This window comes from Indicator indicator, chromosome 32 (assembly GCF_027791375.1).
Source record: "Indicator indicator isolate 239-I01 chromosome 32, UM_Iind_1.1, whole genome shotgun sequence".
NCBI classification, from domain to species: Eukaryota; Metazoa; Chordata; class Aves; order Piciformes; family Indicatoridae; genus Indicator; species Indicator indicator.
In genome coordinates, this window is record NC_072041.1 from 6,305,538 (window position 1) to 6,321,225 (window position 15,688).

The 15,688-nt window shown below is 53.0% G+C and overlaps 1 protein-coding gene across 2 annotated transcripts in view; it reads left to right on the plus strand.

Annotated features, from left to right (window-relative positions):
• Positions 1 to 11,456: 11,456 nt before the first annotated feature.
• LOC128977461 (kazrin-like) overlaps positions 11,457 to 15,688 on the plus strand; it is a 115,145-nt gene continuing 110,913 nt past the window's right edge. Inside the window, exon 1 of one of the 2 annotated variants that reach the window (XM_054395000.1) lies at positions 11,457 to 11,577. In XM_054395000.1, coding sequence (XP_054250975.1) covers positions 11,457 to 11,577 — 121 coding nt within the window. The remainder of the gene's footprint in view (positions 11,578 to 15,688) is intronic. The other variant, XM_054395001.1, reaches the window with a different exon arrangement.

The window sequence follows — 15,688 nt, forward strand, 5'->3', positions numbered from 1 at the left end:
ACTGTGTAGAGTAAGGTCAATGGTTGGACTTGGGGATCCCAGGGGTCTTTTCCAGCCTGAATGATTCTATGGTGGAGGTGTTCAAGAAATGTGTGGACATGGCACTTGGGGACATGGTTTAGTGGCTGTCTTAGAGGGCTGACTAAAAACAATTCTATGATTCTTACAGGGAGGTGGTGGAGTCACCATCCCTGGAGATGTTCAAGAGCAGCCTGGAGGAGGCTCTTAGTGCCATGGTCTGGTTGATTGGATAGGGCTGGGGGATAGGTTGGACTGGAGGATCTTGGAGGTCTCTTCCAACCTGGTTGATTCTATGATTCTATGATCCAGTCCAGCCCTTAACCCAGCACTGCCAGGTCACCACTCAGCACTACATCTCCATGGCTCTGAAAGCCCTCCAGGGGTGGCGACTCCATGACTTCCCTGGGCAAGCCTGGTCCCCTTTTGGGAGAAAAATGGTTCCTGATGTCCAGCCTAAACCTCCCTGGTGCAAGTTGATGCCATTCCCCTCAGGTGAGCATTAGCACTTCTCCCAGGTGAGATGCCAGGAACTCTACACTTCTTTGACAAGAGATGAAGGAATTATTCCTTGCTATGGTTCATGGCTTCTGCTGGGTGCCCTTTTCTACTGGGCCACACCACCTCTTCATACCCAGTTTCAGCCCTTCTGTGCCTCAGTTTCTCCACCCTGTGAAATGAAATCTAGTTCCAACCCCCATGCTGTGGGCAGGGACACCTTCCACTGGCCCAGGTTGCTCAAAGCCTCATCCAACCTGGTCAGGAACACTTCCAGGGATGAGACATCCACAGCTTCTCTGGGCAGCCTGTTCCAGTGTCTCACCACCCTCAGTGTAATTCCTAATTTCTGACTTTAGATCTACCCTGTCTCAGTTTCAAACTCTTCCCCTCTCATCCTATCACTCCAGGCCCCTGTCAAAAGTCCCTCCCCAGCTCTTCTGTAGCCTCCTTCAGGTACTGGAAGGCTGCTCTCAGGTCTCCCTAGAGCCTTCTCTTCTCCAGGCTGAAAAGACCCAAGTCTCTCAGACTGTCCCCATAGGAGAGGTTCTCCAGCCCTCCCTCAGATCAGTTTGGTGTCCCTCCTCTGGATCCCTCTCCATTAGCTCCATGTCCTTCTTGTGTTGAGGGCCCCAGAGGTGGACACAGCACTGCAGGGGAGGTGTCCCCAGAGCAGAAGCAAGTGACAGAATCCCCTCTCTCAAGGTGATCTTGCCAGGCTAATGCTTCTGGAGGGTCATGAAAATTCAAAGGCATCTGAGCTTCACCCTGCCTCCTGCTAGTGTCAGCTCCTCCTAGGAATCGACTTCCCAGGACAAAGGAAGCTGTCAGAGGAATGCTGATATGCTCTCTTAATGACAGGGTGCACTGCCCCACCCCAGCATCTCATCACTGCTGCCAAAGGAAACACAGAGGCAACCCATAATCACCTCTCCTGTATCCATCTCACCAGCACCTAATTTAAGGATGTGTCTGACTGCTGATTGATCACAGGATGCTTTTCATGCCACCTATTACCCTGCTGTCTGAGGGCTTCAGGATCTCCCCATTCATTCCACCTTTCATATGATCCTTACAGCTGTCTGAGGAGCTGGGAAAGTTGGGTCTGCAAAGCAAACATCTCTATGGCCTTGCTGTGCTTCCCTTCCCAAGAGGGAGTCATGTCAAGGATAGGCTCTGAGGTGCTGGAGCAGGTCCAGAGAAGGGCAAGAAAGCTGGGGAAGGGTCTGGAGAACAGGGCTGGGGAGGAGCAGCTGAGGGAGCTGGGGGTGTTCAGTCTGGAAGTAAGGAGGCTGAGGGGAGACCTTCTGGCTCTCCACAACTCCCTGAAAGAAGGTTGGAGCCAGGTGGGGATTGGTCTCTTCTCCCAGGTGGCAGGACAAGAGGTCATGTTCCACCAGGGGAGGTTTAGATTGGCCATGAGGAACAATTTCTTTCCCAAGAGGGTTGTCAAGCCCTGGAACAGGCTGCCCAGGGAGGAGGGGGAGTCCCTATCCCTGGAGGGGTTTCACAGCCATGGAGATGATGTTGAGGGCCACAGTTTAGTGGTGACCTGGTAGTGCTAGGTTAAGGGTTGGACTTGATGATCTTCAAGTTCTTTTCCAACCTATTCATGATTCTGTGCTTCCATGAGCCATGAGAAGGAGCACTTCAGGCACAGTCTGCAGTGGGGGCTAGGTTAAAACAGAAGGGTGGACCAGAGGGAGATTTTTTTTTTTTTTTTTTTTTTGCCAAGGTGTATGCATTGAACCACAAGATGAAGATGAGGTCACCTCAGCAATAGCTGCAGCACATCAGCCCTGACTGGCTGTGTGAGTTTCAGTGGCTTCAGTCACCATCCAGCTGTGTGGAACCAACCCTAGCTAAGTGGGAGGTGTGCAACACTTTCTGCCCCTCAGATGGCAGATGTGGTTCATCCATGGGCAGAAAACCTTCCAGATTTTCACTGAATCCACTTCCCCCCCCTTTGGTTGTTTTTATTGTGTTGAGAGGAGACTCTGAAACTCCTGGGTGAGTGCACTTCTAGCTTTACAAAAGCAAAGAGCAACCAGCTGCCCACGGCAGGCAGGAAAAGCAGCCACCAAAAAAAAAAAAAAAACAAAACATATTAAAAAGTTTATGGCAGGCTGCAGTGGGAGCTCATCAACCATACTTGCTTGTGCAAACCTGGTTGCTGATGTCATCCCCATAAGCACTTCAGTAGAGGCTGATTGGCCTGGGATTGATTGGGTTGCTGTAAGTCATTAACCAAATGTTGGCTTTGAACAGAGCAGCCTAGAAAGGGCTGGTGCCATAGATGTGCTCAGCTGTGAAATATGCTCTGGAAGTTGTTTGCAAGGGGGACTGGAAATCTGCTTCCTATTAAAGCTCAAATGGGTCTGACTGGTGAAGAAAAAAAAAAGATCTCTGGGATCAGGGGTTTTTTTTTGTCTTTGCTCTCAGTTATCCCTTCTCAGTAGGGTTCTTCAAGGTTTGTGTCGGGTAACTGAGATGTGTCTGAGCTTGGAGGGTTTGGGTCTGGGCTTTGTTTTGATCCATTAAGCTTGTATCTCACCATGGTGATGTAATTCCCCCAGTCTGAGGCACTTTATAAACATTAATGGGTTTGTTTCCCTGGTCCCTAGGGATAAGCAGCACGGGAAGGTCACCAGGTCCCTTTCACTAGCAAAGAAATGGAGATGGGGAAACATCTCACTGCAGCATGGCAGGGGGAGAACAGAAGTTCTAAGGGGGGAGAACAAAGTTTTAAGCTGCCCATCTTCAGCTCTGTTTAACCTTCCTTTAGTGACTTAGAGCAAATTTCAGCTGCAGCACAGCACAAAAGCCTCAGTAAGGTTGGTGTTGAGGTGCTCCAGCTGAGGAGGAAAAGAGTTGGAGCTCAAGACTTTAAGAGTGAGAAGGGAGCTCAAATGGAGTTCTAAAATCACAAATAAATGTGACCTTTGTAGAGGGAAAGCTTTGTAGGCATCTTCATCAACAGCCTGGATGGAGGGACAGTGTGTCCCCTCAGCCTGTTTGCTGATGACCCAAAACTGGGAGGAGTGGGTGATACCCTGCCAGGCTGTGCTGGCATTCAGCCTGACCTGGCCAGGCTGGAGAGTTGGGCAGAGGAACCTCATGAGGTTCAACAAGAGCAAGGGTAGGGTCCTGCCCCTGGGGAGGAAGAACCTCCTGCAGCAGTACAGGGGAGGGAGGAGCTGCTGGGAAGCAGCTCTGTGGAGAAGGAGCTGGGAGTGCTGGGGGACAACAAGTTGCCCATGAGCCAGCAATGTGCCCTGGTAGCCAAGAAGGCCAATGGTGTCCTGGGGTACATGAAGAAGAGTGTGGTCAGCAGGTCAAGGGAGGTTTTCCTAGTCCTTCACCATGCCCTGCTGAGGCCACAGCTGGAGTACTGAGTCTAGGGTTGGACTCTCCAGTTCAAGAGGTTGGATAGGGATCCACAGTAGAGAGTCCAATGGAGGCTCCAAAGATGCTGAGGGGCCTGGAGCATCTCTGCAAGGAGGAAAGGCTGAGAGCCCTGGGGCTGCTGAGCCTGGAGAAGAGCAGCCCCAGAGGGGATCTGAGCAATGCTCAGCAAGAGCTAAAGGGTGGAGGGCAAGAGGATGGAGCTTAGAGTCTTGCCAGCAGTGCCCAGGGACAGGACAAGGGACAGTGGGCACAAACCGGAGCACAGGAGGTTCCACCTGACCAGGAGGAGAAAGTTGTTTGGTGTGAGGGCGCTGGAGGCCTGGAGCAGGCTGCCCAGAGAGGTTGTAGAGTCTCCTTATCTGGAGGGATTCCAATCCCCCCTGGCCATTGTGCTCCTGGGCAAGCTGCTGTGGGTGCCCTGCTTTAGCAGTGAGGATTGGACTGGATGATCCCCTGAGGTCCCTTCCCACCATGTTGGGATTCTGGGATTAGCACTATTGTAACTCGGATGGAAATTCCATAGTGGAGATGAGCTACAAGCCACCATGGAACTCAGGGCATGCTGTGCCTCCTCTGGTGATTACTGTGAAAGTTTGCTGGTGCCTTGGACCAGATTGTTTGGTGAACTTTCTGTTGTCACTGAATGGCCACACAGATGCCTCTGATGACATTTGGAAGGGGCCAAGTCTCTGCTGTTTGCCCTGCAGCATGCCAGGGCGGAACAAAACAAGCAGCAGAGCTCAAAACCTCATCTTTGACGCTCTGCTTTCCAACCCCAGGAAGGTCAATTTCAGAGGATGTGTTGAAAGAAGCCTGTGATATTCACAACCTTTTCAGCTGGGAATTGCTGCTGGAAGCAGAGCTCCATGGAGCAGATGAGAAATAATGTGTAAATATACTGACTAGAAGGCATTTTGGGTTTGAGGGGTGGGGGTAGAAGCGAGACACAAGCAGCTCAAGAGAGCTCAGCAGAATTTACCTAAGCCTCCCCCATCAGAGAGGTCATCACTCTGGGTGAGCTGACAAGTTGAAATTCAGTTTTATTAAATTCTGGCTGATTATTTAATTGGGAAAAGGAAGGATTTAATTGAATCAAGTCAAAGGGTCCTATTAGATTACGTTCATCCTTAACACAAAAGGCTTTCCTCTCCCCCCACCCCTGTTTAACTAAATTGTTCCTTTGCATGCTGTACACATGAAAGTGTAAAAATGTGGTCCTGTGAATGGCAAATTGAAGTGTCTGCAAAGCCTGACTGGTGAGTGTGTGCTGCTCAGCCCTCTTCCACCTCCTAAACCTTCTCAGATGCCCTTTATTGCACTCCATGTCTTGAAACAAGAGCAGAGAGGATGGGTGAGGTCCTCACATCTTCCTCCATCCATGCTTACACTGTCTCTATATTTTTGAGCAATAACCTGCCTGGGTGGGATGCTGCTCCCAGAAGATGTTGGTCAACACTGAGAGAAGGTTGGGGACTTCAAGGCTACCCAAGCACTACTTGAAAAGATGTTGAGTATAGCTAAGGAGACTTGAGACCTCTTGGTGTTGACTCAGGCTTTCCACATGGCCTTAGGGAATATTCAGGTTGCACCAGGAGAGGTTTAGATTGGAAATTAGCCACAATTTCTTCCCCAAAAAGGGTTGTCAAGCCTTGGAACAGGCTGCCCCGGGCAGTGATGGAGTCACTGTCCCTGGAGGGGTTTGGAGATGTGGTGTGAGGAGCATGGTTTTGTGGTGACCTGGTAGTGTTGGGTTAATAGTTGGACTTGATGATCTTAAGGTCTCTCCCAGCCAAAATAAATTAATGATTCTATGATTTCTAATCTGTCTGTGCCTCATCTGCAGTGCTGGGGATTCCCATCCCTTAGGGACATGACTTGCTCCATAGCTGTGTAGCTCCTGGTAAAAGCTGGAATTAGAAAAAGAAAGCAAAGCCATTTGGGGAACTAATGTGTTTCTAATTTTGGCTGTTTAATTAGCTTCTAATTAAATTTTTTGTTAATTCAAAACTAGCAGGAGAAAGGGGAGGAAGCTCAATTCCTTTCCTAATGCTGCATTTCATCCCCGTTTTGAGGGTTTCAGCAAAATCTTGGCCTTCTGAATGGGAAGGACGATCCAAAAGAGCCCTCAGGTATCACACTTCAAATGCACAGCCTGGTGATGCTCCTAATCCTTCCTTCCTAAAGGCAGTTTTGCTCCTGGAGCAACGATTGGGACCTTTCTGAGCTTCTCTCAGAATCAGGGTGACACTGCAGGCAGACTTGGGGTAGGGGATGCAAACCCAGCCCCCACCCCAGTGGAAAACCCTTTGCTGCCCCATACTTGTGCCCTCATTTTCTTGTGCCCTCATTTTCTTATGCCCTCACCACTCATGTTCCTCCAGCTCTGCCAGCTGGTATCTCTGGATTGCTGTGACATGCAGGCACTGGAGCAGGCTGCCCAGGGAGGTGGTGGAGTCACCACCCCTGGAGGGATTTATAAGCCACATGGATGTGGTGCTGAGGGACATGGGTTAGTGGTAGTGGCAGGATTGTGACCTCCAGGTGAGCTGCTGGACTTGATGATCTCAAAGGTTTCTTCCAATCTCAGCAGTTCTAGGATTCTATAATCCCATGCTTCTTCTAGGCAGAAACTGGGAGAAATCAAATCCTGCTTTGAGAGATCAAACAAGAAAGCTGGGGAGGGACTTTTTAGGCTATCAGGTAGTGATAGGACTAGGAGGAATGGAAAAAAGCTGGAAGTGGGGAGATTCAGACTGGATGTGAGGAAGAAGTTCTTCCCCATGAGAGTGGTGAGAGCCTGGAATGGGTTGTCCAGGGAAGTGGTTGTGTCCCCATCCCTGGAGGTGTTTGCAGCCAGGCTGGATGAGGCTCTGGCCAGCCTGCTCTAGTGTGAGGTGTCCCTGCCCATGGCAGGGGGGTTGGAACTGGATGATCCTTGTGGTCCTTTCCAACCCTGCCTGATTCTAGGATTCTATGAAATGGACACAACCATTTCCTTAGTAACAATGCAAGGAGGGATGGGGAAGGGGAGAACATCTTCCCAGGTATCTTCAGTGGAAAGCTCCCAAGGACTTCAAGTCAAACACTGGAACAGGTTACCCAGGGGGTGTGGTGGAGCCCCCATCCCTGGAGGTGTTCAAGGAACCTGTGGCTATGGCCCTTGGGACGTGGTTTAGTGGCCATGGTGGGGTTAGGTTGCTGGCTGGGACTCAATGATCTTGGAGGTCTTTTCCCGCTGAGGCAATTCTATGATTCTACATAATAAGGAAGATAATAAAGAAGAGGAGGGCTTTTTTTAAAGCAAGGTTATTAATTTAGGGATGAGGCCACAGCCAGCTTTAGGAAACATATTTTAAAACCAGCACAAGAACTGCTGTAGGAATTCTCCTCCATCAGTAAATTAACAAGATTCCAGCGCTGCCAGCGCAGCGACTCGACCAGTCTGTTATTAAGGTTAGATTAAGAAGCATAATTTGGACTTTGCTTCAGCAGCTGAACGGGTTCTTGGAGATCACAAATCAGTCTTAACCTAATTTTTATTTTTGTTTAATGATAGAAATCATGTGGCTGAGTTCCTCGCAGCTGAGGCTGAGGTTTCGTTGCAGCGCAGCGAGTCAAGCCTCGCACACGGGGCAGCAGGTTTGGGAGATCTGGTTCCTCACAGGATCCCCTCCTTTGCAAGTGCAGTTTGCAGCAAATACTCATGCAAATCAGGCATGCAACAGGGCATTTATCTTGATTAGAATCCACTTGCTTACATCTACTTTCAAAGAACTTTCTGTCTCCTTCAGGGGAGGCTGCAGCAATGATAAAAGAAAGACTTTCCAACAGGGCTCTCGTTCTTCCCACAGGTTCTTTGCTCACCCTTTGGGAAGTGGTTAAGGAAAACAAACCTTTTCCACCCAGAGTCATAGAATCATGGAACTGGTGAGGTTGGAAGAGGCCTTTGAGACTGTCAAGTCCATCCACTTGCTGGGAGCTCACAGCCCCACCACTGCTGCCATGCCACCACCCATGTCCCTCAGCATCATGTCCATGCTTCTTTTAAATCCCTCCAGGCATGGTCACTCCACCCCCTCCTCCCTGGGCAGCCTGCTCCAGGGCTTGACAACCCTTTCTGTGAAGGAATTTTTCCTAATATCCAACCTGAACCTTCTTTGGCCCAACTTGAGGCTGTTTCCTCTTGTCCTACCACTTGTTGCACATGAGAAGAGACCAACCCCCACCTGGCTCTGACCTCCTTTCAGGTAGCTGTGGAGATCAACGAGGTCTTCCCTCAACCTCCTCTTCTCCAGGCTGATCAACTCCAGTTGCCTGAGCTGCTCCTCACCAGCCCTGTTCTCCAGACCCTTCCCCAGCTTTGTTGCCCTTCTCTGGACCTGCTCCAGCACCTCAACATCCTTCTTGGAGTGGGAATCCCAAAACTGAACCCGTGCTTGAAGAACGCAGTACTGGAATTTAACCAGCACCCTGGCCCAGCACAGGTTGGGTTCCAGATGCTGCTGGAAGCCCTCAGTCCCAACCAACTTTCCCTTGAGAGTTGTAGCCTTTATCCAGGGACTGGCTTTTCTGTGTTTTACAGATTCCAAGGTCTTTTTGCCACTTGGCATGGACTTGGTCCTTTTTTGCTCCTGAAGAGCTGGCTGTATGTAGGACCCAGAGCAGGTCTGAGGTTTTGAGGGATGTAGGCTGATCTTAGTATCATTTTTCAGCACTGACATGACAAATTTACCCAATTCCTGTTCCCAAGCACTGCCTGGGCACACAGCAAACCCCTCTGCTTCCACAGAGCCACGTCCCAGCACTCCCTGGGGACCATCACACCGTGAGATGGTGACATGCTGCTGCTTTATCTCCTGTCAAGCCTCTCACAGAGCCAGCTGTTGGAGGAGGGAAGCCCTTTCTGTAGTAATTTTACCACCCTTGGGCTAAGGTCTTTGCAGTGCCAGTGGTGAAGCAAAAGGAGCATCCTGAGGTTGAAGGAATTGTCCCAAATTCTCAGCTTGTTCACCCAAAAGCCCAAGTTTAGGCAAACATTGGAGGGTTTAGCCAATTTTATGGGCAGGGGAAGGATTGTTTTTCCCTCTTTCCTTAGGGATTGTGATTTTCTCTGGCTTTTCCCTTGGTGAGAGCCCTTCCTTGCTGTGCTTCCCACACCCACTCACACTTCCATAGGGCATTAGGAAGGGAAGCACCTGAAGGGGGCTACGAGAGAGCTGGAGAGGGATTTTTAACGAGGGCCTGTGGGGATAGGGCAGGGGGCAATGGTTTGAAACTAGAGCAGGGTAAACTTAGATTGGGTAGTAGGAAGAAACTCTTTACAGGGAGAGTGGTGAGACATTGGATTGTGTTGTCTGGAGAAGCTGTGGATGCCTCATCCCTGGAAGTGTTTGACCAGGCTGGATGAGGTGGAGGTGCCCCTGCTCATGGCAGGAGCATCAGAACCAGACCTTCAAGGTTCTTTCTAACTCATTCTGTGATGATTCTCTGAGCACCCACCCCACTGCTGGGGGGGAATCTCCTGCCCAGTTCCTAAACCTAAGTGTGAACTTTTAATGACGCTGAGGGCTCAGGTGGGGACAGGCAGAGCAGCTTTTTGGAAGCTGGGGATGATTTGGGGAGGTACAGCCATGCAAGCCATGCTTTCCAAAGCAGCCCTTCTTCCTCTGGGTGGGGATGGAACCTTCCCAGAGTGGTGGTGGAGCCACTGTACCTGGAGGTGTTCAAGAAATGTGTGGACATGGCACTTGGGGACATAAGTTTAATGGCCACGGTGGTGTTAGGTCGATGGTTGGACTGGGTGATCTTAGAGGTCTTTTCCAACTGGAACAATTCTATGATTCCTCTCCCTGGCTGCCTTGGGGAGGATGACAGCTCTGCAGTTTGCTGCAGCAGCCCAGACCATGGCAAGCAGAGGAGCTGATCCCTGAGAGGCATCGATAAGGCAGAGGGAAGACATCAGCGCTCCCTCTAGCAGCCAGCCAGCGATCATACCAGAGAATTGTGCATGTTTCACCCTGGGCTGGTGCCACAGGAACCCCCAGTGCTGGGACTCTCACATTAACCACTCTGACAGCACACAGATTCCTCTTCCCTCCCTTCAACATTCTCCCACCCCCCCTAAAAAAAAAACAAACATCCTTCCGAAGTGAGGAAAAGCATTTTGGAGCCCATTTCACCTCCACCTGCTGCGCATAGCTTGGGCTATAGCCATGCACTGCGATGAACCCGAGCCCGATTAGGCGAGAGGCACTTTAATGCGCGGGATGGCTCAGCGTACCGCGGGCACTGCAGCACTGTCCGCACCCGCGCAGCACCGCTTAACTTCCCGGGGAGGGGGAGGGGAAAGGCAAATCTCGCTATAAAGGCAGCGATGCCGCAGGGTGCTGTGTGGTGTCGAGTGTGTTCCCCCCGCGATTTTCACCGCCATCCCCCCCACCCCGATTCGCTTGCCCGCCCCGCGCAGCAGGGACCCGCCCCCGCGGCAGCCGCGTAACGCCGCGCAGCGCCGCGGATGCCCTCGGCCGAACCGCGCTCGCCTCCGTTGCGGCCCTGCCCGGGCTGCCGGGGGGGGCAACAGGTAGGGGGAAACCCCCCTCCCCAACATCCCCACCTCCCCCACCCCACCCCTTACCTTTGCACCCCCTTGTACAACCCCGCTCCCTTCTGCTCCCCCTTTGGTACAGATCTCCTTTGCACGCCCCTCCCCCCCCACCTCCCGCTTCTTACCTTTGCACCCCCTTGTGCAGCTCCTCTCCCCTTTGCACCCCCGGCTTTGCACAGCACCCCCTCCCCGAACTCCCTTCGCATCGCTTCTCCCGGCACAGCCCCACGCTCTTAGCCCTCCCTTGCACAGACACCCCTTTTGCACTCTCCTTGCACACACACCCCCTTGCACAGATCCCCCCTTTTCACCCCCGCCTTGCACACCCCCTTCCCCCGCACCTTGCACCTTCACGTCCCCCTCCTTTGGCACAGACCTCCCCTTTTGCACTCCTCGTTGCACAGACAGACCCCCCCCCCCCCCTTTTGCACCTCCCTTACACGGATCCCCCCACACCTTGCACACGCACCCTCTGTGCACCCCCCCCACACTCATTGCACAGACGCCCCCCTTTGCACAGACCCCCTTCTTTTACACTGATCCCCCTATTTGCACCTCCCTTGCACAGACACACCCCCCTCTTCCCTTTATCCCCCCCTGCCCCCCCTGCACAGATCTCTCCTTGGCACCCCGCTTGCACAGACCACCTCCCCCCCCCCTTTTCACCTCCCTTTCCACAGACCCCCCTCTTTACACCCACCCCTCCCCCAGGCCCTCTCAGCCCCCTCCCCTCGCCCCACCTCCTCCCTAAGCCCCTCCTCCCGCCCGCTCTCCGCTCCCCTTCAGGCAGCCCCTTTTCCCCCCCCCCGGCCCAGCCCCCTGTCCGCCTCACCCTTCCCCCTCCCCCGATCCCCGGCACATGCCGCTCCCTCTCTCTCACCTCTCTCCTCCTCTTCCTCCCTCCCTCCCCCAGGCCAAAATCCTGCACATGATGGACGACAACAAGCAGCTGGCGCTGCGCATCGACGGGGCGCTGCAGGCGGCGGGCCAGGAGGTGACGGCGCTGCGGGCTGAACTGGCCGCCACTGGTCGGCGACTGGCGGAACTGGGCAGCGAACCGGCCATGGAGCACGGCCCGCACAGCGCGCAAGGTGGGTCCCGCAGCGGGGCTTTGGCGAGGGGGAAACTGGCGGTGTCGGTTATTCGTCGGTATGGTTGTCTGTTAGGGGCTTGGTGGGGTGGGTGGTTGGAGACAAACTGTTCCCCGATTCCACCCGCTCGGACCCGGTTACCAGCCGCTGATTCCCAGTTATACCCGCGGGGAGCCGGTGCCCAGTTCCAGCCGCAGGTTCCCAGGTGCACACACCGGGACCCGGCTACCAGCTGCCGGTTCCCAGTTGCACCCACCAGGACCCAATTAGCAATTGCCCGTTCCCAGTTGCACCCACCAGGACCCAATTAGCAATTGCCCGTTCCCAGTTGCACCCACCGGGACCCGATTAGCGATTGCCGGTTCCCAGCTGCACCCACCGGGACCGGTAACCAGCCGCTGCTTCCCGGTTGCACCCACTGGGTTCCCACCCGCTGGTTCCCAATTATACCCGCGGGGAGCCGGTGCCCAGTTGCACCCACCGGGACCCGATGCCCAGCTGCCCGTTCCCAGTTGCACCCTCTGGGACCCGGTTACCAGCCGCTGGTTCGTAGTTACGCCCTCCGCGACCCGGTTCCCAGTTCCATCCGCTGGTTCCCGGTTCCCAGTTCCAAATCCGCTGGTTCCCGGTTCCAGCTGCCGATTCCCAGTTCTATCCTCTAGTTCCGGGTTCCACCACCACCCCATTTAAATTCAGTTTGTTTTTTTTTACCTTGCCACCTAATTCCCTTCGATCTTTTTTTGGCTCCAGCACCCTCAGCCCGAGCAGGGACCTCTTCCCCGCCTCCCCCTTCCTACAATCCTTCATCCCCATCCCGTACCTCCCGTCCTCATCCTCTACACTCCCCCAACCCCCCCATCCACATCCTGCATCCTCTATCCCATTGCTCAACTCACCTTTCCCCTGCCCCACTACCCCAGCCCTGCCCCAGTATCCCGGCTCCCCCTGGCACTCATACCCCAACTCTCCCCAGTACCCCAGCTCCCGTTCCCAGTTCATAACTGGGTAGCACAGCAGCCATGTTACAGCCACGATCCCGGTGTTCCCCTCCCAGTGGAGCCAGGACCAGGCTTGTCCCGGGGCACTGGGAGGCAAACACTCCACCACCCCCCGGGGGAGCCTGGGGCCCTGCAGGGCTCTGGGCACCCCCGAAAAGCCCTTATCCAAGGCATGTGTTTTATTAACCTGGGGTGAAAGGCAGGCACCCACCCCCCCATTCCCTTCCTATCATCCCCATCCTGGAACCCCCAAAAAGTTGTAGCAGCTGTTGGACAGCAGAGGCTGAGCATGGAAAAGAGGGTGCAGGGGGAGTTGATTTTTTTGGTGGGTTTTGGTGATTTCTACTCATGAAGGTTAAAAAAAAATCAGGGTCCCAAATGTTCCTGCAGTGCTTCTGATGGGGGTCTGGCCCTTGCCTGGTTGAAATTCACTGCTTCCCACTACTCCAAGTAGCGTTGGCATCACTGTTACTTTTTTAAAAAATTGAAGAAATTAATAATAAAAATAACCAAATCAATAAAAATCAGTCTTTAATTACCAAATAATTGTGAGCTTGCTCCACAGTTCACCCTGGAGCAGCTTTTGGTAGCAGAGCAAAACCAAGCAATGAGCCTTTCCCGGGTAACTGAGTTTACACCTGCATGATAACAATGTCTGGTGTTGTTATTTACTCGTTACTTATGTACTGTGAGTACCTCCTGGTGTGGAGGTTGGATGTGACAGAACAGCTGAGTTTCAGCTTCTTAAAGGTGGTGTAGCTCTTGGTGGGCGTCGCTGCTCCTGGCAGGATGATGCTGATGATGCTCTGTGTGGTGTTAAGCAGATTCATTTAGAGGGATTCACTGGGGGGAGGGGGGGGGAGAGGAAGAGGAAGGAGTGTGTTGTTTGGGGCTGTTTTGGTAGTAGGGGTGTGAATTTGGCTAACCAAAGTTCAGCCATCATCATCCTCATCATCAGGTGGGGTTCGTTGGGTGGCCAGAGATGGACCTAGAAGAGCTGTGGGCACATGAGGAGTGAAGTTACGTGTGTGGTTGGGTATTGCCAGGGCTGATGTGTGTTGGGATCATCTAAAGCAGCCCCCCTGAGGTGCTTTCTCTTACAAAAATCAGCTGAGAGGGCAGGAGGGGAGGATGCCTTCAGCCTCCCTCACCAGAGCTGGGCTTGGGAATGCAGCTGGCGCCAAGGCTGCAGAGGGCATCGCAGTGTGGAAATGCAGCGTTCCAGCTGGGAAAGCAGGGAAGACCCTCTGGCTGCTGGAGCAGGCTGTGCTCTCTGCTCTGCTCCTCTTCCTCCCCAGGAAGGTTTGGGAGAGGGCTGTGTGTTTATCTTCATTCCTGCAGCACGGGAGGGATGTGCATAGGGCTCCAAGGGTCCCCTTCAGTCTTCTTCAGAGGTTTCCTGATCTGCTGAGTGATGGAGGAGCTTCTATTTGGGTTCATTTGTTGTCAGCATGCTGGAAGACAAATGTTCTGCTGTAATGGTGCTGAAGAAACCTGCTGTGTTCCTCAGCGTCTGTGTGTTTCTGCTTGCTGACCATAACTAGCTGTGCTCTGGGCTTGTGGGGTCGCTGTGACTGGTGGTGATGAGTGGTCCCATCTTTGGCTGTCTGTACCTATGCTGGCTGCTGAAGTTGCTGGAAGGGTCAGGTCACCCCATCTCCCATCTCCCCAACCCTTAAGTTGGCTCAGCATGTTGGTATCTGAGAGCTAGGAGAGAGGACACTTCCCTAAGGAGGTGTGAGTCTTTGGCCTTGTCACTGTACACATGGGTTTGTTCCTTCCTCTGAAGTTTCAAGGTGTGAGCTGTCCAGCCACGTATCACTGGTGGTGTCACAGAAGCCACCCAGTTAAGTGTAAAACTGCATCTAAAACACCTTCTGTTGGGGAGAATCCTAGAATGGTTTGGATTGAAAGGGACCTTAAGGATCATCTAGTTTCAATCCCCTGCCATGGGCAGGGCCACCTCCCACCAGCCCAGGTTGCTCAAGGCTTCATCCAACCTGGCCTTGCCCAGGGAGCATCCACAGCCTCCCTGGGCAACCTTTTCCAGTGTCTCCCCACCCTCAATGGAAAGAATTTCTTCCTCATCTCCAGTCTCAGTCTCCCCTCCTCAAGCTTCAATCCATTCCCTCTCATCCCATCACTACAAGTCCTTGTGAAAATTCCCTCCCCAGCTCTCCTGTAGCCTCCTTCAGGTACTGAAAGGCTGCTCTAAGGTCTCCCTGGAGCCTTTTCTTCTCCAGGCTGAACAGTCCCAACTCTCCCAGCCTGGAGGGAAGAGCCCTTGGACTCCACTAACCCTCACTGGTTCAATCACTTTGTTTTGGGTCCCACCCCAACACCCCCCAAGTTTGGTACAATTGTTTATATGGTGCCATAAATCTCTCCTACACCACTCCCTGTTTGTATGGGCAAGCCCAAGATAGCTGCAGTGAGCCTTATGCTTCTCCTCAAGGATTCAGGAGGTGCAAACAGGAGCCTCTGAATAGCTCTGCTGCCTGTGTCTCCTCAGTGGGAGGCTTGCCAGGCTGATGGATTGATGGCAATACGTCAAAGGAAGGTGGGAGGCTGGTGGATAAGGGTGGGCAGCTGCTTACCTGCCAGTGCTGATGAGGGTCTGCTGGTGCTGATGGGTTTGCAGGAGGGATCTGCTGTGGTCCTGCTGGAATTATCAGGTTCTGTTGCTTGGTGTAGGAAAGGTCTCGGTGATCTCGTCCCTGCAGGTCAGTCTCAAGCTATGTAGAAGGAGGTCAGTGTGTGTCACCATGCTGTGCTCCATCAGTAATTACTACTGAGTTTGGGAGCTGTGATGTTCATGTAATTATGGTGCAGCCTGAGACAGCTGGAGGTGATAGCTTTGCCCTCTTTGTGCACCCTGAGCCATCCCTCCGCTGTCGTGAGCTATTTTTGCAGCAGCGAGGTAGGCTTCCAGAGCCTGGGGTTTGTGATTTCAACCAAAACTGGAAGGATTTCAGGCACTGGGAAAGTGTCAGGTGTTGGAACAGGCTGCCCAGGGAGGTGGTGGAGTCCCCATCCCTGGAGGTGTTCAAAAACACAAACCACACTTCAGG